Source organism: Plasmodium relictum (assembly GCF_900005765.1).
Source record: "Plasmodium relictum strain SGS1 genome assembly, chromosome: 13".
NCBI lineage: Eukaryota > Apicomplexa > Aconoidasida > Haemosporida > Plasmodiidae > Plasmodium > Plasmodium relictum.
In genome coordinates, this window is record NC_041691.1 from 521516 (window position 1) to 548388 (window position 26873).

The following is a 26873-nucleotide window of genomic DNA, read 5'->3' on the forward strand; positions in this document are numbered from 1 at the left end:
ATATTATAATTTAACTTTTTATTAAATATTTTTTTTAGATGAAAAAACATAATTTAAAAAGAAAACAAAGAATAAATATAAAAAATTTATCAATATAAAATCACAAAAGAGCTACAGTAAAAAATAAAAGAATTATATATTGAAATAAGCTGTATAAATTTTTTATGTTAAAATGAAATGAAGAAATTAAAATTTTAAAAGAAGTGTATGTGGGAATGTATTATTTTAATTTTATGCTTTTTTTTTTTATATTATCGACGAATATATTTTAAATTTCGTTTGAATTGAGAATAATAAAAGGAATTATATAGTATTTTTTTTTTAAAAAAAAAAAAAATTGAAATAATGTTAAATGAAATAATACAAATAAATATTCTTTTTTCTTATATTAAGGAAATAATAAATTTAAAATACTAAAGACTCAATTTTCATATTAAAAGAAAAAAAAAATTAATATAGTATTGTACTGTAGATGTATTGGAAAATGAATTATATAAATCTAGCATAAAGATTTATGTAACAATTCTTTTTTATTTTTAATATTCTTTTTTTTTTTTTTTATGATTAGGAAAAATAATAGGATATGATATCGTTATTCAATAAAAAAAAAAAAAATTTTAATTTTTAAATAGTTATAAATATATATATATACATTTGGAAGTATAATTTTATTTTAAAAAAAAATCTTCGTGTAAATATTTATATTTTAGTTATTTTTATTTTAATTAATTATTTTTTGTACAATCATTAAAATATGGAAAGTCTATTTTTGTAATATTCAATTCTTGTTTTATTTTGTTTTACTTTATTTTCTCTTTTATTTTATTTAAAAATTACTTAAGAAAAAAAAAAAAAAAGCGGAAGTATTATATTTTAATTATAAAAATAAGTTTATACATTTACCATGATTATCTAACATTTTTTTTTTTTGTAAAAAATCATTTTTTAATTTTAGAAGACTTAATATATAAAATATACTTATTGAGCATACAAAGTTCGTTTAAAAAAAAAAAAAAAAATAACGAAAAAAAAGAAAAAATTAAAAAAAAAATATCTAGAATTTTAAATGATTACAAATGAATATATATAATTTTATTCAAATAATGTAATGAAACGATATTCTAATGGTATTTTATGAATAATACTTTTAAATTATGCATATAAAGGTATATTAAATCTTAATTAGCACTAAAGTTTTAATATAATTATTTAAATTAAATAAACACAATGTCTTTTTTATTACACTTTTTATTATTAATATTTATTTTATAAATTTTTATTTTTGCAACACCTTTTTTTTTTTTTTTTTTATAATAATTCATTAATATAATTTTCTAAATCTAATGGATTTGTTTTAGGTGAAAAATAATTAACAACATTTCCATTTCTATCAACTAGAAATTTTCCAAAATTCCATCCAATACTTTTTAATGTTCCATTTTCATCATGCATCTAAACAAAAGAAAAATAATTTTAAAGTTTGTGTTAACTCCTTTAATAAACAAAACATTAATTTATAGTAGATTAATCAATTTTTTTACAATAAAATAATTTACATTTTTTATTTATTTTTTTTTTTTTTCTTTTAAATGAAAACTAACTGAATCACAATTCGCTTTCAAAAATTTAAATAATGGATGTGTTTTATCACCATTAATATCAATAGGGGCATACACATTGTATTTTATTTTATTTTTTTCATTAAATGAACAAATGTCACTGGAATTTTGAAACTCTTGATTTAAAAATTGGTAAGTTGGAAATGCTAGTATCTACAAAGAAAAATATATATATTTATGAAAATAAAAATAAAAATATATTTGAATGCTTTAATTTTTATTATTATTAACTTCTAATCCTCGTGAATTAAATTTTTCATACAATTTATTGAATTGATCAATGTGATTTTTTGTTAATCCACATTTGGATGCTGAATTAAAAATAATTAAAATTTTATTTTTAAAAATAGACATTGCAATTGTTGTACCATCTAATTTTTTAATTTCATAATCGTAAATGGATGATAGCAAATCATTTTGTGAAACTTTTACTTTTTTAAAATAGCTAAGCATGTTTTTTTAATTTTTTTAAGATTAATTTTAATAATCTAATATCTTTAATAAAGAAGAAAATGATAATAAAATTTTTTATAATTTAATAAAGTTCTCTTCAAAATACATAAATTTTCTATTTTTTTTTTTTAATGTTATATTCTAATTAATTTCTTTTATTTTTATAAAATTTCTTTTATTTCATAAAAACTATTAACTCTGTGAACGCAGCAATCCTTTTTTTAATCTTATGATTTTCTACTTTTTTTTTATATTTTCACTTTTACTAATATTTAATTTTGAATAACACAAAAAAATAAAATAAAATAAAATAATAATTTTTCATAAAATAAATTAAATAATTTTAATTATTTATACAAACTTAATTAGCCCCTTTATATATTTCCCCCCCCCCTTTTAATAAAAAAAAAAAAAAAAAAAAAGTATCACGTATATTGAACTTTCCTTTTAAAAATTAAAGCAAAAGATAAAACTTTTCTATAAAATAAATACTTTTGATTTTTTTATATATTTTAAAAAATTCTTCTTTTATAATAATGATTAATATGAGAAAATGTGAATGAATTTCTTATAAACATGAAAAGATATCTTTTAAATATAAAAATATTTTATTCTAGAGAATTGTTTTAATGATAAATTTGTTTTATTAAAACCTCTTATAAATATTTCATTACTTATTTATGTAATGCATTAATGTATATAAACTTACTAGAACCTTTTATACACATCTACGAATTTTTACAAAATTAGTACAAGATAGTAAAGTATATATATAATATGACATTTTTTATTAGAAAAACTTTTTTAAATATATTATTTATTTTTCTATTGAATATTTATGTTTTAGAAAAATTAACATATAGAAACATAATAAGATGTTCAAGAATACTAAATGGAAAAATATTTAAAAAAAGTGAATATTTCAATTGTAAACACCAATGTGATATAAATAATTCATTAAAGCATTATCACCTCTTTATTAATAACTGGAAAAGAAAAAAAAATAAAAAAATATATAAGTTTAGAAAGCATAAATTCTGCTCCATTTTTTCTATTTTTAAGAAAAAAAAAAATGAGAATGAAAAAGAAGGCAACTACATGATAGAAAGTGAAAACAAAGGCATTGATACTAAAAATGTAAATAGTGATAAAAATATAACAAACAATAATGAAAAAAAAAATAATTTAGTTCACGATTTAGATAAAAATAAAAATGATACACAAAATAGTAAGTTATTAGGGAAAAAAGAAGAGATGAACGAAAAAAACAAAAAATTTTTTAATAATCTTAATGATGAAATTAATAAAAATGTTACTAACAACGATCATATTTTTAAAGAAGATGTAAAGAGCTATAATGAAAAAATGAAGATGAACTTTAAAGATATTGATATAAAAGCAAATAAAATTCTCAAAAACTTAAATAATTATAAGAAACATTTAGAAATTTTAAATGAAAAAGCATTAATTTCACTTAATAAAATTTTTTGTTCCTATAATAAATACTTAAATCAAAATGATGATTTTAAATATTTCTTTGAAAATATATTTAAAAATTTGGAAATAAATTATTATAAATATTCACTGCTAGAAGATATAGAAAAATTAAATAATGAGAAAACAAGTAAAGAATATATATTAAATAATTTGAACCATTTTATTGAAGTTATTAATATTGCTGAAGAACATTTATTTAATATTTTAGTTTTTAAAATTCAATTTTTAAAAATAAAAGCTATAAATGAAATAAAAGATATTATCTCTAATAAAAAATATAATACAGATTACAGTATGTATTACAATAGCATTAATCATATTGTAGAAAAATATGAAGAACAATTAAAAAATTTATACCCAAAAAATTATGAATTTTCTTTATATAGTAATATTTTGGGAAATTATGCTTTATCATTGGAATCAAGCTACAAATTACCAATAAATAAGTATGAAGAATACATAGACACAAATATAGAATATATAAAAAAAATTTCTCAAGATTTAACAAAAAAAAAGAAAAGAAATTTATATAAAGAAATGGAAAGAAATAAGAATTATCAAAGTATATTGCAAATAATTGATAATCAACAGAAACAAATTGAAGTTTTACAAGAACAGTTAGAATCATCAATAGAAGGAGCAAATGGAAAGTATAATCCTTTTCATTGTGCGGTTGCTTATAGAATACCTGACACTAATCTAAATATATCTACACAATATCTAAAAGGGAAATTTAATATAAAATTAAATTGTATTCCTGATGATTCGCAACATTTGTTAGGATCATATGGCTTTGTTAAATCACTACCATTTGGTAACCTTGGCTTGTCTTTTTCTTTAAATTTTTAGTAATTTATATATTTATTTTCTATTTTGTGTATAATAAAATATGTAACTATTCATTTTATTGTAAAAAAATATCTTTAGTATTATTCTTAATTTTTTTTTTTTATTTTAATAAAATTTTTATTCTTTTAAATATATATATATATATATTTTCTTTTTCTAGTTTTTTTTTTTTTTATATAGTTTTATTAAAATATTCATTTTTAATATATACTTCTTTTTATTATTTCATTTCATTTCATTTCATTTTATTTTATTTTATTTTATTTTATTTTTTTTTTTTTTTGTGTATTTAAATTTATGAAAGAAAAAAAATGAAAAACAATAATTATTTGAATAAGTTTCAATAAATTTGATATAAAAATAAATTTTTACAATTATAAGTTCTATTATATTTAATATAAAAGTTATTTTCAGTATTTTTACTTTTTATTATGTTAATTATAAATATATTTTTACATATATATATTTTTTATTTATAAATCATCATTATTATCTTGAGTATATAACTCAATCAATTTTTTCAAATTCACAAAATTAGCTTTTACAAAATTTTTCCATTCTTCACTATCATTTAATATATTAAAAATTGTTTTATTATTTTTTAATATATCAAAAAATAATTCATAATTTTTATTATCTTTTATTAATTGAAGAATTTTTTGTCTAACTATTTCAATCTGTTCATCTGTTTTTATGTTTTTAACAGTATCTCTCAATTCTTTTGATTTCATCAATAATTTTAATATTTCTTTCACTACATTCCATTCTTCACTTTTTTTCTCATCAAATTGAAAGTACTTTTTAAATAAGTTTTTATACTTTTCTATTTCTTCTCCTATCATTTTATATATATTATTTTTAGTAAAGTAATTATTATCAAGATTCTAAGATAAAAAAAAAAAAAAATTAGTAACAAAGAAATGGAAAGCTCCGATAAAATTAAATATATATATACGTGTTTTTTTATAAAAAATATATCTATCTATCTTAAAATTGATGTACGAATGTATGTGCAATTCTTACATTATTAGATAAGAAAATATATATATTTTTCGTTCCATTTTTAAAATTATAAGATTCAAAATATTTTTTATCTATTATTTTTCCATCACTCCAAATAACTAAATCTTTTTCATTTAAAGTAGCATTTTTCAGATTATTCTTTTCTTTAATTAAATATATTGATTCCTCTACTAAATTTAACCATGATTTCAGTAAAATTATTCTTTTTACATCTTTATGAATTATTGATACTTGGTAAACATCCTCCTATCAATTTTTAAAAAGCATTATTCAAATATAATATAAAAAAATTTTTTTTTTTTTATTATTATATTTTTTATATGCCTTTTAAAATATAATTCTCTTTTTTTTTTACATTTGCACAAGAAGATATAAAAATCCACATTAAAAAATTTACTAGAAATAATGAATTCATTATATTTCACAAATTAGTATTGTTATTTAAATTCTAAGAAAACGCATGTATTTTTTATTATTATTTTGCTTATTTTATTTAATAAAATTAGGAAATGAAATTTTTTTTACTATTCATATCAGACAACATTATCTTTTCATATTACAAATGAAACAAAAAAAAAAAAAAAATAAATAATAATTACTTCACATATTTATAAAAGGTTTTATATTTTCCACTGCAAAATTATTTTAATTAAAAAAAAAAATATATATAACTTCTATATATAATTATATTATCTTCATTTTAAAAAAAGTTTAACAATTATTTCTTGTCAATCTTTTAGTTATATAAAAATCAAGAATTTAAGTTGTATTGTTAACATAATGAAAAATTTAGTTTTATTTTAAAAATATTCTTTTATATGTCTTGTATATTAGTAAAAAGTTAAAAAATTTGTTGATATTAATTTTTTTTTTTTTTACTGATATGTATAGCTATAAATAATACTATTATAGAGAAAAAATAAAAGATAAAAATGAGGTTTATACATTTAATTTATGGATATATTTTTTAGAAAAAAAAAAGAAAAAGTTATATTATTTAATTATTGTAAATTCTATCTTTTTTTTCAAAGAATGTTTATAATAAAATATTCTCTATATATTAACGAAAACTTTAACAAAATAAAAAAAAATTATACTAGAGCTATCTCTATATAAAAAATATGTTTATTTTTTATTGAACAGTTTTAGATTAATTATGAATAATTTTTTTTTTTAAATTTAATTTAATTTAATTTGATCTTATCTTTATATAAGATTTATGTCTATCATAATTTTCCTCTTTTTAATATGAAGAGAAAAAATTAAAAAAAATAATATATATTTTTCTTTAATGTTAATATATATATATAAAAATTGGAATTTTTTTTATATTAGTTTTTTTAATTTAAACATACAAGTTAAAATAATAAAAGAAAAAAAAATTACAATTAAAAGACTATTTTTTTTATTTTAACCAAGGTATAATACGTTGTATCTTCTATTGATATTATTTTTTCTTTAACATCATGATAAGAATGTTGCTTATTATTATTATAAAAAAAAAAATTTTATTTACCAAGTTATTAAATAAACTTTATTTTAATTTTTCCTTTTTTTTCTTCTTATTTTTAAAAACTTTTAAGCTATATAAAAAAAAAATTATCTATAAAATTATTTGTAGTAATTTTTTTTAACTTAATTGTTTTTTTGATTATGTAGATTATTTTTAATAACATATTTTTTAAATTAAAAGATGCATGCTCTTAGATTATTTTTTTTTTTTTTTTTTGTAATTTCAACAGAGTAAAAGTACATAAGAATATATATTAGTACATGATTTATATAAATAAACATTATTTTCTTCAACATTGATAATTTTATAATAATATATATTTGCATATAAAATTGTATGCTACTTATTAGAGCTAATTTTTGTAGATGATATCTATATATAATACATAAAATAATAAAGAATTTTAAATAGTTAAAAAAATAGTGTATTTTTTTAGAGAAATAATTTTAAAAATTTAGTTTTTATCTTGTTAATTTTAAGAATGAATATTATAAAATGGTAAATACTTTATTATATTTTATTATGTAATCTTTTCGTAAATTCAAGTGTATTAAAGTACTATGAAGAATTCTTAAAATATTCGCCATAATATATTTCATAGTATCATGATATTTTTCAAAAAATATTTTAAAACTTATTATGCATAAAAAAAAAATGAATAAAAATAATTTTATTTATCATTGTATATAATATATATTTATAGTAATTTTTTTTTTTATCTAAACAAAAAAAAAAAAAAAAGAAAAAAAAAAAGAAAAAAAAGAAAAAAAGAAAAGGAAACAAAAAAAAAATTATAATAAAATACAAAATTCAATAAAATAGAAATAATGATACAAAATAATGAATGTAATAATTTATATTTTTTAGCATTAAGTAGAAATAAAGCAACAATATACGAATATGATGTGAATTTAAGTAAAAATATAATAGATGAAATCAATGAAGAAATTAAAAAAAATGAAGAACAAAATAAATTAAGTAATGATAATGATATAAGAGAAGAAAATAAAGATAAAACTAAAGTAAACTATTTAAATGAACCTCGTTCGAGGATATTTAAAAAATCTACGAATAATTTTAATGATTTTTTATTAAATAGGGGCATTAGTGTGTACAAAGAATTTGATGACGTAGAGCTTGCAACATGTACTAATGATTATAAAAAAATAATACTTGTTAGAAAATCTAGCTTAAATATTGCTGAGATAATAGAAATAAAAAATGATAAAAATGTTACTTATATAAAAACAAAAACACAAATTAAAAGGATAATGACTAGCCCTCGAGATAATTACATTGTATTACATTGTCAATATAAACCTGATATAGTAAATACTAATTTATATGTCTATAAAATTGGAAGTAAATCTAATAAAAAAAAAAAAAATAAAGACAAAAAAAGTGTAGAAGAGAACAATAATGAAACTGAAGAAAATTGTGTGAACGTAAATAATATTAACGAAAATAATATAGAAAAAAATGATAATAATAATAGAAATGACAATATAATGTATAACGAATCATTGGTAACTGAATTAACTTTAAAAAGTTTTAGTAATTATAATTGGCCTTTTTTTAAATGGAGTGATAGCGAATCTATATGTACATGTTTGATCAATAATCAAATAAATATTTACAAGGGAAATAATTTATGTACACCTATTAGTAAATTGAAATTACACAATGTAGAATTATTTGAGCTATCACCAGAATTAAATAATAAAGAAGGTATTTTATTAGCTACATATGAACACGGAAATAATGGAACTCCATCTACTTTTAGAATATTCAATTTAAATGACTTAAATAAGCAAATTTATTCAAAAAGTTTTTTTAATTGTGATGAAATAAAAATAAAATGGAATAAAAATGGAACAGCATTGCTATTACAAATACATACACAAGTAGATAAAGAAAAACATTCTTACTACGGATCTAGTAGTTTATATTTTATTGATACGGTTACTTTAAAAGAAGTTAATATAATGGCTAACAAAGGATTAATATATGATACAATATGGTCTAATAAGCAAAATAAATTTTATGTATGTAAGGGAGAAATACCAGCTGAAATTGTTTTACATGATAAAAATGGAAGTGTTTCCCATTCTTTTGGAAGACATAAGTACAATACACTAAAATTAAATTGTAATGAAAAATTGCTACTAACTGGTGGTTTTGGTAACTTAAGTGGTGATATATCTATATGGAATACTATAAGTAAAAAAGAAATAACAAAAACAAAATCATCTTGTGCTGTAATTTGTGAATTTTTTAATGACGGAAAACATTTTTTAACTGCAACTACGAATCCAAGGTTAAGAGTTGATAATAATTTAAAAATTTATAATTATAATGGTATAATTGTTAGTAGAATTAATTTTGATGTATTATATAATGTAACAATTTTACCATTTAATAAAATAAAATTTAATGAAAAAGAATCTATTGATATTAATTTAGATAATTCAAATATGCAGATATATATTAATAAACAATTAGGTATCGATGAAAAAAAAACAGGTATATATAGGGCACCCAGATCAAGTGGATTAATAAATATAAACGGGAATTTGACGTCAAAAGATAATAAGACCAAGTCATCTTTACCACCAGGCTGTAATTTTGTTGATGAAAATAAAAGTTACAAAAAAAAAAAAAAAAAAAAAAGTTATAAAAATAAGCAGAAAAGAGAAACGTTTTAATTTTTAGAAATAATTATATTAATATGATATTCACCAAAAAAAAAAAGTTATGTTTCATTTTATTCCATCTAAAAGATATATATATGCATCTTCAAAGGTATGCAATTTTAACTATTCATTTTTTTATATATATTTCTTTTATTTTTTATTTAGAACACAATATGTGTTTATGTATTTATAAATTATGATTTTTTATTTTTCATATTTATTAATATGTCAATTTCCTTTTTCCCATATATAATAAAAAGAACATAATTTTATATTGGAAAACAAGAGAATATTAATATTCATACAATTTTTTTTTTATTTATATATATATATATATTTTTTTTTTTTTTTTTTAAATGAGATTTGAAATATTTAATAATTTTTTAAATAAAAAATAACTAATGAACAAAGAACATTATGTATGGAAAAGATATAAAAATTTATGAAATAAAAAAAAATTACACCAATTGGAATATAATATATGAAAAAGATAAATAAAAAGCGATATATATACCTTAAATACTTTTATGAAATGCATATAGAATAAAGGTAATATTTAAAAAGAATGAAAATTAGTATTATATCAATTTTTAATCTTAAAAAAGAAAAAATTTTAAATATTTATTGAGACTTTAAATACAATTTCGTTCTCTTTCATTATATTATTTTTACAAAATAAATTAACTTATATATTTGCAAAATTAACTATTATAATATAAAAGTTTTTAAATTATATTTGAACAATTGATATATTATCCTTTTGTTTTTTGTTTACTTACTATTCCTTTTAAAAAAAAAAACTGACAATTACAATAGATTAACTATATTTATATTGTAATATTAACAATATTTAGAAAATTTTCTAAATATACATCTTTTTATATTATTATATAAAATGTTATCAATAAAAAGAATATATCAAAAATTTTAGAATAAAAATAAAAAAAAAAAAAAAAATGTGCGTTAATATGATATGGAATGATTATAAAAACTTAATTTTAATATTTCGAAAGTAAATAAATAGAACAAAAACATAAAATGCTTAACAAAAATAAATGATTTATTGTAATATCTTGTATGTCTTACAATCATTCCCAATTACTTTAAAATTATTATATATATATATATATATATAATATTTTATGATATTAAATAATAAAAATATATATATATATATACAAAAGAATATAATATCTACATACATATATTTTTAATAAAAATTGGAAAATATGAAAATCCTAAATAAAAATATTTGTTTTCTTAATATAACTAATAGAATGAAGATTTTTTTATTTTTAATTATATTAGTTTTTTCTTTTAAAAGTTTTAATATACTATATAATTATAAAAAGAAAAAAAAATGTATTAATATATGTATAACATATGCAAAAATATATGTATAAAAATGAGAATGAAAAAAAAAATTAGCCTTTAAGCTACATAATACCTGTTATGTAAAAAAACCAAAAAAAATATTTAATGAACATCAGTAGTCGTTTATTTATTCACTTATACTTTATTATTATATATATTTATATATTATTATATTTTGAAATATATATTTTATAATAAATAAAGAAGAAATAAATACATTTTTCACAAATTTAATATCGTTCTTCTATTATTCAATTGAATTTTTACATTAATTTCTTTTATTTTTAATTAATAAAAATGATGTTTTATATTGTAGCTTTTCATAGATAATTATTTAAAAGAATTTTGTATAATATTATTTTTTCTTTTATTATTTATCTTTGATAATAATTTTCTGAATTTTTATTCAGTTTTTCTTTTTAATTAAAATATATGTTAATGTATCATTAAGTATTTTATTATGCTTATAAAATTCATATAATTTTATGGTATAATTTTATATTCAATTGTCTTATGATTTTTTTAAAATTTATCTTTTTGCTTCCTTTTCTTTTATATTCCTCTTTTTTCTCTTTTTTTATTTTTTTATTTATTTTATTTTTTTTTTATTTTTTTATTTTTTGAAATTACAACTTCACAAAAATTAACATTATTGTTGAGTACAAGCTACTCTTCCACCTTCCATTTCTGGTTGATGGTCTTCATCATCATATGCTTCTTGTTGTTGTTGTTTACTTACTCTTTGTTTTAAATATTCCTTATCCACTGGTTGGCATGTAACAACTTCAAATTCACTATTCTCTAAATCATAATTTTTTTCACTTTCATTTTGTTTTTTTAAAAATTTCAACACTTCTTTTTTTTCATTTGTTATAACTAAATCCATTGGATACTCTACCTCGAAAGTTATATATAAGTTTCCTTTTTTAAATGGATCTTTATAGGTGGGCATACCTTCTTCTTTAATCTCTCTTATATCACCATGTCTTATAAATCCTGAATTTGTACAGTTAACTAAAATTTTTCTTTCATCAAGATGAGTTACTTCTGCAACAAATCCTGTTAATGATTGATATAGAGAAATTTTATAATTCATAAATAAATCAACTCCTTCTCTTCTAAATACAGGGTGTTGTTTTTCATTTAATACAACAACAAGATTACCAGTGATTACATTTGGTTTCTCATCAGCTTCTCCATTAAAAACGATTTTATGTTTATTTGGAGCACCTTTTGGTATATATACTTCTATGATTTTTCTAGTTTTTAGAACACATCCTCCTTTACAATTAGCACATTTATCTTTTTCATTGAATATTTTTCCTTTTCCTCTACAACCATTGCATGTAACTTCAGTTTGATGTAAAACACTTGAGTGATATCTCATATATGTTTTCGTTCCTCTTCCGTTACATTGTTTACAATCAACTTTAGCGTCTTTAGGACCACCATGCCCTTCACAATTAGAACATATAACGTCTTTACTTATAGCTAGTTTTTTTGTTGCTCCATTATATAATTGTTCGAGAGTTACTTTTACTTCACTTACAATATCTTCTCCTCTTTTTTTTTTTCCTTTTCCTGCATTTAATATGAAATCAAATAAGTCTGTTGCATCTGCAGGTTGTTCACCATTTTCTAATCCTTCTTCTCCATATTCATCATACAATTTTCTTTTTTCTTCATCAGCTAATACTTCATAAGCTCTTGATATTTCTTTAAATTTTTCTGGATCCCCACCTTTATCTGGATGATGTATTATAGCTAACTTTCTGTATGCTTTTTTTACTTCTTCAGTTGTGCAATTTTTTTTTAAATTAAGTACTTCATAATATTTTGAATTGTTAACCTAAATAAAAAAAAAAAAAAATTATTTCATGTTCATAAAATTTTGGCTTTATATATATTTAAATTTATGTATTTTAATGTATCAACATATTTTTATATTTACGTAATTCCAAGCTTATATATTTTTAATTATTTAAATGTTTTATATATTATGTTTAGTGATTATATTAATTATATATATATAATTTACTATGTTAATGTATTTCAATATTTAAATTTTTATACTCAAATGATTTTAATATAAATTCATATATATATATATATATATATATATATATATATATATATATATATATATATATATATATATTTATGTATATAAAAATTATGATATTATCAATTGGCATTATAAGTATTAATGCTATGCGATTTCTCTTTCTTTTTTTTTATTTTCTTACTTCTCTTTTTCTACGGGCTTGTTGCCCACCCATAGAATCAAATGGAAAACCAGAAGAGAAAAACATTTTTACTATTTTTTTAAATTAATATTTATTTGATTTATTTGTATTGAACGTTCTATATATATATAATTTTAAATAACTTTATCAATTGTTTTACAGTATTTTTTATTTTAAAAATTTTTCTTATGAAATTTTATTAAATTTTTTTTTTAATTTTCTTGTAATTTTTCTCTTTTTTTTTTTTTTTTTTTTTTTTTTTTATTTATACATATATATACATATATATATATATATATATATATATATATAATTATGCGCAAATATATATAGTTATTAAAATTTTTCCCTTGGTTTTTTTTTTTATATTTTTTTTTTTTTATTATAATATTTCATTTTTAAGAACGCATGTTGCATATTTTTTTATAGTTTTTTTGGATATTTATGTATATTTATATATTATTTTTTTTTTAATATTAAAGAAATATTACTCTTTTTTTTTGATAATATAATTAAATTGTTATAAGACTCTGGTGGTTTTTTTTTTTCTCATACAAAATAAAAATTTTTATTTAAATATGTTTCTATTTTTTTTTTTTTATTATTTAAATACAATTATTTTGATAGTATATGCAAACATATAATGAGAACTCTATGTCTTTGATTAAAAAAAATTTAAGTAGAAATAGGCTTTTTTTTAATTAATTTTTTTTTTTTTTTGTTTTAATTAATGAAAGTTATCACCTTGTTTTTCTTAGAATAAGTTCATAAATTATTTTTAAAGTAGATATCTAAAAAAATTCTTTAATTATAATGAAAATTAATACGAGAAAAAGTGGTTATACTTTATGATAAAAATTTGTTAAAAAGTAATAATATTAGTATTGACATTATAATTTTTTTTTTGAATAAAAAGTAATAACCTATTGAAATATACTGTTTTATTAATGCATTTAATTTGTAACAAAAACTATATTTTTAATAAGAAAAATGAAACACGTTTATATGTATATATATTGCCTTTACATTTAAAGTATCAATTTCAAAAACCGTATATACATATATGTTACTTCTAAATATTATTTTTTGATTATTTTTCTTTTTCTTATTTTTTAAAAAAGAAATAATATAACTTTATATATACATCAAATTTTTTAAATAAGATTTTGTATCAAAAATTAGCTAAACATAATACTCATTTAATAGTATCATAGTACATATTTTTAATTAATAATACATGATAAAAACAAAACGTATTATGCTTAAATATATATTTCTATAAACATCGCTTGTATCTATGTGAAATAACAGTTTTTTTATTATTTCATACAATTTTTTAAAATTTTTGTAATATTATTTCTAATATTTTCAATTTTATTATATTTTGTTTTATATTTTTATTTTTAAAATAAATACAGATATACTTTCTTTTTATATAACTTCATTAAAGTATTTATAATTATATTTTTTTTTTTTTTTTTTTTTTTTTGTATTATATAATTAATTTTTTTTTATTAAAACATTTATACTTTTGTGCTTTTTTAGTGAATTTTATTTATTACAAAGTATATATTTATTAATTAAAATGTGCAATTTTTAGTACATTTTAAGAAAACTATAAAATAAAAAAGGAAAAGAGTTTATTTTCATTTTTATTTTTATTTTTTTTTTTTTATTGTACTTTAGGCTATTCATCTTAAAACAATTATAAAAAATTGAGATTTCTTTTTTGATAAACGACGAAATATGTTAAGTATTTTTAAAATAAGGAATTATTAGTATATAATTAGATTGATGCTAAATATTAAAAAGTGAAATTTTTATTAAGGGAAATGTGTTAATATATAATATTTTTCTATTATTTTAGGTTGAAAATTATTTTATTTTGTCATGAACATGAAAAAAACATAAAAAAAAAAAGATTGATAATACTATTTTCATTATTACTTTGATTTTTTTTTAATTATTATTGCTATCAATATTATTAATACTACTACTGATTTATAATAAAAAATCATTCATTAATGAAATGATACTAGTTTCTTTTCATTTACCTATATAAAAGTAATTTTTCTTTCTCATATCCTAGCTAATATTTTTTATGAAAATATTCAACAAATAGAATCAACAAAAAAAAAAAAAATATTAAGATGGGATTATGAGATAAGATTAATTTTTAAAAACTAATTTTTTTCTTTATATTAAACATACATGTATATAAGAAAAAAAAAAAGGAAATACACATTTAAGTTTTAGTGAGGAGAAAAACTTAATTCTATAACATAATTCTATATCATTAAAAAATGATTAATAAAATTATATTGAAAATTACTCATTTACAATTATATAATATAAAGGTTTAAAATACATGAAAAAGTTTATGGATAAAAAAAAAAAAAAAAAAGAGGCATAAATAAATAAATGAATATTAACTTATAAATATATAATATACATTTATTATATATTAAGAAACATTTTTTGAAGTATATGAAATATCAATGTATGGTATATAAGTATATATAAATAAAATCATTAGAATATTTAAATATATAAAAGAAAACTTATAAATTTAAATAATAAAAATAAGGATAGGCATATATATATATATATATAAATGCATAAAAAAAAAATATGGATAAAAATAGGAATTCAGTTGAAAAAGAGTTAAACAAAGGAAAAAGGGATATTAGCTTGAGTGCTTTTAGTTTTCTATTTAGTGAAATGGTTCAATATTGTTTGTATAAAAGTAAAAGAGGATATCGAATGGAAGATTGCTTACATGAAATGGGATTACGGGTAGGTTATAAACTTAATGAATATTTAACTTACAAAAATAAAATGAAAAGAAGTATAAATATAGTTAGCATGCTAACATTTATTTCTAAATATGTATGGAAGTATTTATTTCAGCATTCTTCTGATTTACTTAAATCACAAGATAGTATATATGAATATATGATATGTGACAAAAATATTTTATTAAACAAATTTATAAATATACCTAAAGATTATGGAAATATTAACTGTGCTTCTTATGCAGCAGGAATAGTTGAAGGCTTACTATGTAGTTCAGAATTTCAAGCAGAAGTTACTGCTCATACAATTTATGAAAGTGATCAAAATTACAACACAACTATTTTTATTAAGTTTTATCCAGAAGTTGTTGAGAGAGAAAAGAATAATTAAGTTTTAATGAATTTTTTAAAAAAAAAGCTTGAAATAATTATTAAATTATTTAAATATATTTATAAAAAAAAGTTTTTATATTTGAAATACAAAATAAAATGATTAAAAATTAAAAAAAGTATATTATATTCATGTATAATAACTTAATTGTCTAATATTAATTTAGGAATTTAAACTAAATTTTTAATACGAAAAATATAAAAATTTTGATATTTTCACATTACTTTTTTTATTACATAATTCTAAATAAAAAATTAACTAATTTATCTTAAATCATTAAATATATATATTGGGTTTGCTTGATCAAATACAACTATCTATAAATAATAAAGAAAAAAAAAGAAAATTACAAATTAAAATATATTAAGGAATTTTTCTATTTAATAATAATACATTATTTTTTTTTTGTTTGTATATATATATAAATATTGTCCTTTTTTAATTACATTTTTAAATAAAACACAAGTAAATTAACAAATAAATAAGAAATAATGATAAAGATCAAAGAATTTTAAGAAAAGCTCATAAGAAAAAATTATTTTTTTATTTTATAAAATTTTCATTAATAAAAAAAAATAATATAAAAAATGTTCAAAAAAATTTTTTATAACCTTTGTTAAATTTTTTTTTTTTTAAATTAGAAAATTATAAACAAGTTATATGATAATTTTTAAAATGGCTTGTACAGTCTTTTATTTTTAATAAAATTTTTTTCATATACTACATTAATAATTATTATAATGATTTCTTTTTCTTTTTTCGAATGTTTTATAAAAAATTATATATTTCGAAAACATTTTTTTTTATAAAAAAATGTTGTCAGAAATAAACAACCAAAACTATAATTTATCTCTATGAATAGATGAACTCTTAATTATGTAAAATTATTTTTTAAAGATGTATATATATATATATATATATATATATATATATAATATGTAAGAATATGATATAAATATTAAAAACTATTTTTGTTATAAGATACAATAGTATTATTTAAATTGAGTTATTCTTCTTTTTTTCTTTTTCTAAAACCTTTTTATTTATTTCTGATCAATTAAGAGATTTTAATAAAACTTTAACCTTTTTTCTATATATGAAGGTGCTCTTATTTGCTTATACCAATCAAATTTAAAGAATGGATTTTTCTTTAGAAATTGCGTTAGTTAATGTATCTATTTTATTCATTCCTAATAAATTTGTTAAACCTTAAAATATAATTATGTTCCATTTTACTAAACGTCTTTTTTTTTTATTTTCATATAAATTATTCAAAGACTGAAAAAGAAAAAAAGGATATCTTCTCTTAAGACTCGTATTTTTTAATATCTTTTAATATTCTATATTTTTTTTTGTTTTTGCTTTATTTTCTCCTGATTTGATTTGTCTAATTATTTTTTGATATAAGATAATTTAATAAAAATTATTTATTGTACTTTCTCATTTAGTTAAAACCCATTTTAATATAATAAGCAATTATTCCTATATTCCTTCTTCCAAATAATTAATTTACTTTAATAAATTTATAAAATATTTTATTTCTTATTAAATGAAATCCTTAATATAATAATTTATTTTTTAACTCTATTTCTTCTTTATTTAATTTTTCCGTAATTTCTTAGATTGATAATATAATATTTTCTTTTTATGTATTTCATTTATGGTTTCTTTATTATAAAATTGATATTTTCTCATCAATGGTAGTTTTTCTATTTTATTTTTTTCTTAGTATTAAAATATTTATAATTTGAATACTTTTTCTTATGTCTTTCCTTTCATGTTTCTCTTAATCATTCTTACAAAAAATATATATTCATAAGGATAATTCAAGTTAGTATCATTTATATCAAAATTTTTTGGGATTTTTTTTTTATATTTTTCATCTAGTCTAACTCATTATTTGCCTTTATTAATACTTGTATCAATATACTTATCTTTACTTTCAAATAACAAATATTCGTTTAATTCTTTCTTAATACCTAATTCTATTTTATTACCATTTTCTGTACTATTATGTATATTATAATTTTTATTGTTTTTTTGATTTATTTTTCAAAATTAACTCCACTATAATTATACACATTTTTATTATTTATGTTAAAATTTAAAAGTCATTCTTTACTATACAATTGTATTTTATCATTAAATTTCTTTGTTTTTAGTTTACTTCTAATATTATATATATATATACTTCCTTTATATTATCATCATTTGCTTTGAAAATACGATCAGATCTATATCTAATAATGGATAATAACTTATTAGAATAAATATTCTTTTTTTTATTCAGCTAATATACTTTGTTGTATTATAGCACTATCAAGTTTTAATTTTATATATGTTTTTTCCCAAATTTTTTCTTCCATTATATTTGCATGCAATAGTCTATAAACAATAGCTTCTTCTTTTTTTAACCTATTATATGAGCCCTACTCATAGATTGTAAATCCACTTGAAAATTCCAATCAAAATCAAATAAAATAACAATATCAGCAATGTGCAAGTTTATTTTTAATCCACCATATTTAGTTGACAGCAATAAGATATATATATTTTTATTATTATTAAATTCTTGTATTTGTGCATCTACAACTTCATTATTTGTATTATAGTTAATTCTGCAATATTCATATTTTTTCATTCTACAATAATTTTCTAATATATCTATCATTCTTGTCATTTGGATAAATACTAGCAATCTTGATTTTAAATCAAATAATCTTTTTAAAATTTTATCAATTACTACCATTTTTCTAACAATTATTACTGTTTTCCATAATCTTCTAAACTTTCTTCTTTGTATCTTTCATGTAATAGATGATTGCAGACTTTCTTAAGTTGCATTAATAAGCTTAATAACACATTTTTACTTCTTTTAACTGTTGATTTACTTAATTGTTTCTAAATTTCTTGATAATAAATTTTTTGTATAATATTTTTTTCATTTCTACCATTTTTATATATAATATTGTTTGTTTATTTTTTTTTTTTTTTTTGTTATATCCATTAAAACATCTTTTTAATTGTTTTAAATAAAAATAATTTTAGTATTTTATGCAATATTTTGACTATTTCCATATTTTCTATTTCTTCAATTTTTAAATATCTATTTTCAATAGAATTTTTTCTACTTATTCTTCTTGCTTATCTAGTTCACTTGTTTTTTTACTATTCAATTTTTTTGTTATTCTCTCTACTTCATTTTTTGCTTTTTCATTTTTTCCCATTCTTTCTTTCTCTTTACCTCTTTATTTTTTTAGTTAAATCAAAAATATCTTCAAATTCGTGAGAAGAGAAAAATACATTAGGAAATTAGTTAATAAAAGCTATTATTAACATTTTATAAAATAAACGTAGTTGTATATATATAGAAGGATCAGAATTAGTTGCACCTAACTTCAATAAAACATGCACTGAACAGAGTTACATATTCACTGAAATGTTTCAACAAATGAAAGTTGAAAATTCATAAAAGAAAAATTTTCCTAAAATTTTCAAATATCTCAAATTGAAAATAATCTTTTTTTTTTTTTTTATTCTATTTTTACATAATTATTTTGTAATTTTTATAAAAATAATTGTTATAAATTCTATTTAAGTATGCATTCAATAGGGAATAATATACATAATAAAAAATTTTAAATAATAGAATTGGTGTAGTATCGAGTAGAAGAAGAAATATTGCTGAAAGTAAATAATAATATCTGAGTATGTAATGAAATATTGGAAGAGAAAATATTTCATTAAGTATAGCATGTTTGTGTTTGCATAAGATGCTTATTATATGGTATGTATATTTTACATGTGAATGTTTATACATTTAAATAATTAAACATTTAAATAACTTTAAATAAAATGTCTACATAATAGAAGTAATAAAACCCAACTACATTAGCGCAATCATTTATACTTGCTCTTTATTAATTTTCTTATTCAATATTATAATAAAGTCCTTAACAAGAAATTAACAAATTAGAAATATAAAATTTAAAAGAACTCGTAATTTATTTTTTCATTATATTTTTTTGTTAATCATATTATTTTTAAACGTTTTTAAGAAATTAGTTAAATTGTCTTTTACTTCTTTATATTTCTTTACATCATTATTTTGTATTTTTTAAATATAATATATATACGCTTGTATGAATTAATAAAAAAATAAATATACACATTTTCAATTTTTTTAATTATTTTATTATTTATCTAAAGAATGATATAATAAATAATTAACAAATAAAATGCATAATTTTATGAAAAAAAAGTTGTTTATTTTATGTTATATTTTTTAAATTTCCTTCTTTTCTTTTTTATTTTAATTTATTTTATTAATATATTATAAAAATAAATTACAAAATCATAACATTAATTGTTGAAATTTTTTTTTTTCTTTGCTATTATCTAGATATAACTATATGCGTTAATAACGCTCCTACAAAAATTTAAAAGTTGTATTTTTATAGAGACTCAATAATCATATTTATCATATATGTACTTTTTTTTAATTATTTTAATAGATAGTATATAGCATCTTAAAATTGAATAGGTTAAATTCAATTATTATATCTTATATTGCCTTTTGATACAATATAAAATTATGCATATGTTTTTGTTACATAATTTTAGAAAAGATGCTTTATCGAACATTTTTAGAATATTTACTTATTTCAAAAAATAAAAATAGTAACATTTGAACACAGAATTACACAAAAAGAACAAACAAAAAAAAAATGAAGAAATATTTCGCCCTTCTAAATAAAAGCCCCCTTTAGAAGAAAATATGCAGAAAAAAAAATAAATAAATGAGCCATATGAATTATTTGAATTATTTTCTTTTTTTTTAATATTATTATTAAATTAAAAACATATTTTTACAAAATAGATTATCACAATTTCAAAAAAATGTTATACATCTATTAGAGTGATGTTTTAAAAAAAGAAAAATTTATCTAAGTCTCTCAGTACACTTGTTTTTTCTAGAGTTTAACAATTTGATTTTCTCTTTATGCATATTTTCTTTTTATTTTTAATAAATTTCAATTTTTCAAAAATATAAAAAAATTTTTTAAAATAAAATAAAATATTTGTTTTTATTTTCTAATTTAATAAAGTGCTAGACTTACTAAATGTCATAAAATTAACGAATTAAAATAGTCTAAATGGGTAGCATGTTATTTTTAAATGATATATATAGAATATATTTTTCTTTTTTTGTGCACTATAATTTTTAAAAAATGAATATAAATTTCCTTATTCTATATATAAGTTGTAAATATTTATTAATTGCATGTAAAAAAGTTTTAAAACATAAAACAATTATTTAGTCTCGAAATTAGAAGAATATATATATATATATATATTTTATTAAAACATTTTAAAATAATGGAATATCGATAATAATAAAAAAAGTTCAAATAAAATATTAAAAAGAGATAAATAATGTAAAAAATAAAATAATAAATAAAATAAAAATTGAATTGGTAAAATAAAATAATTAAAGACAAAATAATATAGACAATAATTTAAAAGATATAATGTTATAAAATTAATTCTTTTTCCTTATAATTTCAAATTAATTCACATATTTTTTTGGTAAAATTTAAAAATATTTTTATTTTCAAAAAAAAAAAAAAAATACATAACAATTTAGCATCGACTTATATGAATTTCAACTCAGTGCAAAACTATTTTTCAAATTTGAGTTAATAATAAAATATATATACCTTTTGTTAGAATAATTATGCCTACAAATTTCTATAAATTTTTGTTGTCATTTTTTCAGTTAAACTAATATTATTGTTATAACTATTAACACAAAAAAAAAAAAAAAAATAAAAAAATATTCTATTTTTTTTTTTTTTTTCTTCAAAAGTGAATGAAATATATTTTTTGTAAAATTTGGGTTGTCAAATCAAATTAATTTTTAAGCGATAAAAAAAATTAAATTTGAAACTGAAAAGAAAAGCAAAGATTTTGTTTTTATTAGTATTTAATTTTTACATGTTTTTGAAATACTATTAGTAACTTAAATTTATCTATATGTTTTTATTAATTATTTTACATAATCAACAACGTTTAATAAACATCTATATTTCTAATAAAAAAAAAGATTATTTATTAAAGTAAATAAATACATCTGAAACAACAATTGCTTAGTTATGTATGTTATATGTATAAAATTTTTATACTAGTATCATATATATATTTTTACAATAAATAAAACTAGTGGAGTAATCTCTATATGTTTTTTATTAATTTGTTTGTTCAATACTCTAGCAAAGTCATTGAGCAATGAATTTAATAAGCCAACACAATCACTTAAAATTTTAGAAGTGTTCTTACAGAATTTTATTTAAAAGAAGATTTCATAGGATTTGGTAAAATAAATATAATATTTTCAATACAATCTGAAAATTAAATAAGATTACTATGAAAAATTTTCCAAATTTTTCAATGAAAAAAACAAAATATATTTAAATTTTGTTAAGATCAATTAAAGATTTAAACAAAAAAACTCTTCATATATATGTCTGGTTATTCTTTGATAACTTTCTTACATCTCCTATAAATTTTCATATTTTATGTATATTTTTTCTTTTTAATTATATAATTATTTCCTTATATAATTTTTATATACTTTCAAGTATATAAAAACATGACTACTGTTTTTTTAAAGGTATTTCTGATTTAATTCAAATTAGCTAGTATAATAAGTTATTTTTTTAAAAAAAATATCTTAAAGAAATTTATTATTGAGAAGTTTATATTGTCAATAAAAAAAAAAGCTAAATTTCATTTTTACGTTTATAAGAAAAGGAATCAACATATTTAATAAAATATATAAGTATATATAAACGCATGCTATCTTTTTTTTCTTTTTTTAATTTATTCCATTTTATTTTATTTTATTTTCAATTTTTTTATTTATTATTTTTTTTATAAGGATTATAAAATATTCTTTTTAAATATAGTTACCATTAATAGAAATGTATACATATAAATAAAAATTGCATTTTTTTAATTTTTGTTGCTATTTTTTAATCTAAACGGATACCTGAAGTTAAAAAAAAAAAATATATATATATAGTAAAATAAAATAAAATCCAAATAGAGAAAAAATATAGAAATATAAACTAGAAATTTCAGAACATATTTAATAAAAATAAGAAATATGGAAATTTTATTTAATTTACAGTATAATATTTATATTTTACATTTATTTTTAAATTTATCGTATGTTATTCCATTGGTATATTCATTTAGTTGTGTATGTGTTTTGTGAATATATCAATTTATCTTATTTTTTTTTATTTATTTTATTTAACTATATTTTTTATTTTCATAAGAAACTGTAAAAATAAAATTTATAGTTTGTTTTATGTAATATTTTTTTATATGAAAAAGAAGAAAAAAAAAAAATGATTATTAAGGTTTCGAATAAATTTTTTATCAACAAAAATTATTATAGTATCTGGATAGGATATAATAAAAATATACAACAAAATGCATATTTTAAAAATAGTTTAGATTTCATTTTTAAGCCTAAGAGTATAGGGGTAATAGGTGCAACTGAAAGAAAAGGATCTGTTGGTAACTCTCTTGTTAATAATTTATTGAAAGGAGAAAATAAATATAAATTGTATTTTATAAATGCTAAAGGAAGTAAAATATATAATAGAGATAGTTACAAAAGCTTAAAAGCTATAAAAGAAAATAATATTGACTTAGTAGTAATAGCAGTACCAAGGAATCATGTGATCAATGTTATGAAAGAATTAAAAAGTAAAAATGTTAAAGGCGCAGTTATAATAACAGCAGGGTTTAAGGAAACAGGAGAAGAAGGATTGAAATTAGAAAAGGAGATAATTGATATAGGAAAATCTAATAACATAAGAATAATAGGGCCTAATTGTTTAGGTGTTATTCATTCCTATCATAATATGAATGCCTCTTTTGCAAGTAACGATATTCTAAAAGGAAACTTTTCTCTTCTCTCACAAAGTGGAGCTATATGTACAGCTGCTTTAGATTTATCCCTACAACACAATATAGGTTTTTCTCATTTCATATCTGTTGGGTCTATGTGTGATGTCCAATTTTATGAATTAGTGGAATATTTATTTTATGATAAAAATACCAAATATATATTGTTATATGTTGAATCTATTGGAGATATGAATAAGTTTGTAGCTGTATGCAAAAAAGTCTGCTTATATAAACCAATTATTCTTTTAAAAAGTGGTAAAACGGCAAAAGCAGCAGAGGCAGCTATTTCTCATACTGGTTCTATGGTTGGGAATTATGATATATTTTATGCATGTATGAAAAAAATTGGTGTTTTGATTGTTGAAGATTTTGAAGAATTATTTAATATGTGCAAAATTCTAAATTTTTCAAAATATCCCGAAACAAATGAAGTATGTGTAGTAACTAATGCAGGAGGGCCTGGTGTGTTATTAGTAGACAATATTATAAAAAATGATGGAATGTTAACTAATTTAAATGAAAGTTTAAAAAAAAATTTAAATAACTTTTTACCAGAAGCATGGAGTAAATCTAATCCCATTGATATACTTGGTGATGCATCTCCAACTCTTTACAAAAAAACTATTCAAACTTTAATAAAAGATGATCAATATAAAAATATTATAGTTTTATTATCACCACAAAGTGTAACAGATCCTATAAATACTGCTAAAGAAATCGTAAATCTTAAAAAGGAAATTATTGATCAGGGAAGAATAATATTATGTAATTATTTAGGTGGTAAATCATTAAAAAAATCGACAAACTTGTTAAATAGTAATAATATTCCCACTTTTGTATATCCAGAAAATTCAGCCCAAAACTTATTAAAACTGTATCAACATATAAAGCATATTCAAGGAATATATGAAGAAATTCCTAATTTTTTATCCGATTCAGAGCAAAATCATTATATAAATAATTTAATATATCAATATTACTTAAAGAAATCAAATTTTGTTGATGAACAGCAAAATATTAAAGAAAATGAGTACTTTTCGGAAAGAAATAAGAAAAAAAGGTCAGTAGATATAATAAAAAAAGCTATAGAAAGCAAAAATTATATTTTAAATGAGTATGATTCAAAAATGATTTTGCAAAATTACGATATACCTGTTGTTCAAACTAAAATATTCGAAACTGTAAATGATATTGAGAATTATTCAAATTTTTCATTTCCATGTGCAATGAAAATTTATTCAGATAAAATAACTCATAAAAAAGATATTGGAGGTGTGATATTAAATATTAATAACAAAGAACAATTAATAGAATCATATAAAACAATATACAATAATATAAAAGGGTACAATCTTGAAAAGGAGTTTAAAGGGGTTACTATACAGAGCATGGTTAATACAAATGAGGGGATTGAATTAATTTTAGGTTATTATTTTGATCAAAATTTTGGTCCAGTTTTATTATTTGGATCAGGTGGATCTTACGTAGAAATATTCAAAGATAGTGTATTATTAATACCACCTCTTAATTTTTCATATACTCATCACATTATTAAAAATACGAAAATATATAATGCTTTATTAGGAAAATCTTCCAGATTTAAAAAATGCGATATGCCAAAACTTATTACAACTATTATTAAGTTTTCTGAATTAATTTTAGACTTATTACCTTACATAAATGAATGTGATATTAATCCTTTATTTGTATCTGGTAAAAATATTATTGCATTAGACGCAAGATTTACTTTAAGAAACAATATAAACTGTAATTCTGAAAACAGTTATTACGATAAATTTTCTAAAACATATCCTATTGATTTTATCTTTTTTAATGATTTAATTAAATATAAAAATGGTAAAATGTTAAATAATTCATCAGTTAAACAAGATCAGGCTGTGAATTCTGATATTTCACAAAATAATAATTTGGAAAATATTGATTCTATTACTAGATGTATCCATCCATATGATTTTAAATTAATTCATAAATTTCTCAAAAAAAATTGCAAAGAATTGCATAATAGTACCTTTTTTTTCACTGATGAACAACATATAAAAACTGAACTGTTTGCATATGAATTATGTAATTGCGACTATGATTCTTACAACGTTATTTTGTACAAATTAAAAAATGAAATAAATGGACTAATGAAAATTGAAAAGAGAAAAGATAATCACTGTTATATATATGCTAAAGACGCTAATGCTTTTTATATTTTAGTTGAAAAATTAAATATTCTTTCAAAAAAACAAAATTCTAAAACAAATTTTATATATTTAAAAAAGACTTCACCATATACAGAAGAATTAAAGTCGCTTTGTTATAAGCTAGATCATGCATATGATGATTTGTATTGTTATTCATATAATTATTAATAATAACATATTTTAAATTAAAAATAATTATATATATATATATATATATATTTAATTTA

At 17.8% G+C, this 26873-nt stretch overlaps 7 protein-coding genes across 7 annotated transcripts; 4 read left to right on the top strand and 3 right to left on the bottom strand.

Annotated features, from left to right (window-relative positions):
- Positions 1-1308: 1308 nt before the first annotated feature.
- On the bottom strand, positions 1309-2072 carry PRELSG_1312700 (glutathione peroxidase-like thioredoxin peroxidase, putative; the record flags this gene model as incomplete). Its single annotated transcript, XM_028678650.1, has 3 exons — positions 1309-1452; positions 1602-1772; positions 1851-2072. 3 exons carry the CDS (start codon positions 2070-2072, stop codon positions 1309-1311), a joined length of 537 nt encoding a protein of 178 aa, XP_028535775.1.
- Positions 2073-2849: 777 nt separating this feature from the next.
- Positions 2850-4418, top strand: PRELSG_1312800 (conserved Plasmodium protein, unknown function; the record flags this gene model as incomplete). The annotated part of the gene is made up of 1 exon (XM_028678651.1): positions 2850-4418. One exon carries the CDS (start codon positions 2850-2852, stop codon positions 4416-4418), a length of 1569 nt encoding a protein of 522 aa, XP_028535776.1.
- A 3363-nt stretch (positions 4419-7781) lies between these two features.
- PRELSG_1312900 (eukaryotic translation initiation factor eIF2A, putative) lies at positions 7782-9659 on the top strand (the record flags this gene model as incomplete). The annotated part of the gene is made up of 1 exon (XM_028678652.1): positions 7782-9659. One exon carries the CDS (start codon positions 7782-7784, stop codon positions 9657-9659), a length of 1878 nt encoding a protein of 625 aa, XP_028535777.1.
- A 2011-nt stretch (positions 9660-11670) lies between these two features.
- On the bottom strand, positions 11671-13333 carry PRELSG_1313000 (HSP40, subfamily A, putative; the record flags this gene model as incomplete). Its single annotated transcript, XM_028678653.1, has 2 exons — positions 11671-12870; positions 13268-13333. 2 exons carry the CDS (start codon positions 13331-13333, stop codon positions 11671-11673), a joined length of 1266 nt encoding a protein of 421 aa, XP_028535778.1.
- A 2565-nt stretch (positions 13334-15898) lies between these two features.
- On the top strand, positions 15899-16453 carry TRAPPC5 (trafficking protein particle complex subunit 5, putative; the record flags this gene model as incomplete). Its single annotated transcript, XM_028678654.1, has 1 exon — positions 15899-16453. The coding sequence occupies one exon, from the start codon at positions 15899-15901 to the stop codon at positions 16451-16453; it is 555 nt and encodes a 184-aa protein (XP_028535779.1).
- Positions 16454-18349: 1896 nt separating this feature from the next.
- Positions 18350-19202, bottom strand: SNF2L, putative (chromatin remodeling protein, putative; the record flags this gene model as incomplete). The annotated part of the gene is made up of 2 exons (XM_028678655.1): positions 18350-18456; positions 18869-19202. The coding sequence occupies 2 exons, from the start codon at positions 19200-19202 to the stop codon at positions 18350-18352; spliced, it is 441 nt and encodes a 146-aa protein (XP_028535780.1).
- Positions 19203-23868: 4666 nt separating this feature from the next.
- On the top strand, positions 23869-26814 carry PRELSG_1313300 (succinyl-CoA ligase, putative; the record flags this gene model as incomplete). Its single annotated transcript, XM_028678657.1, has 1 exon — positions 23869-26814. The coding sequence occupies one exon, from the start codon at positions 23869-23871 to the stop codon at positions 26812-26814; it is 2946 nt and encodes a 981-aa protein (XP_028535781.1).
- Positions 26815-26873: the final 59 nt, after the last annotated feature.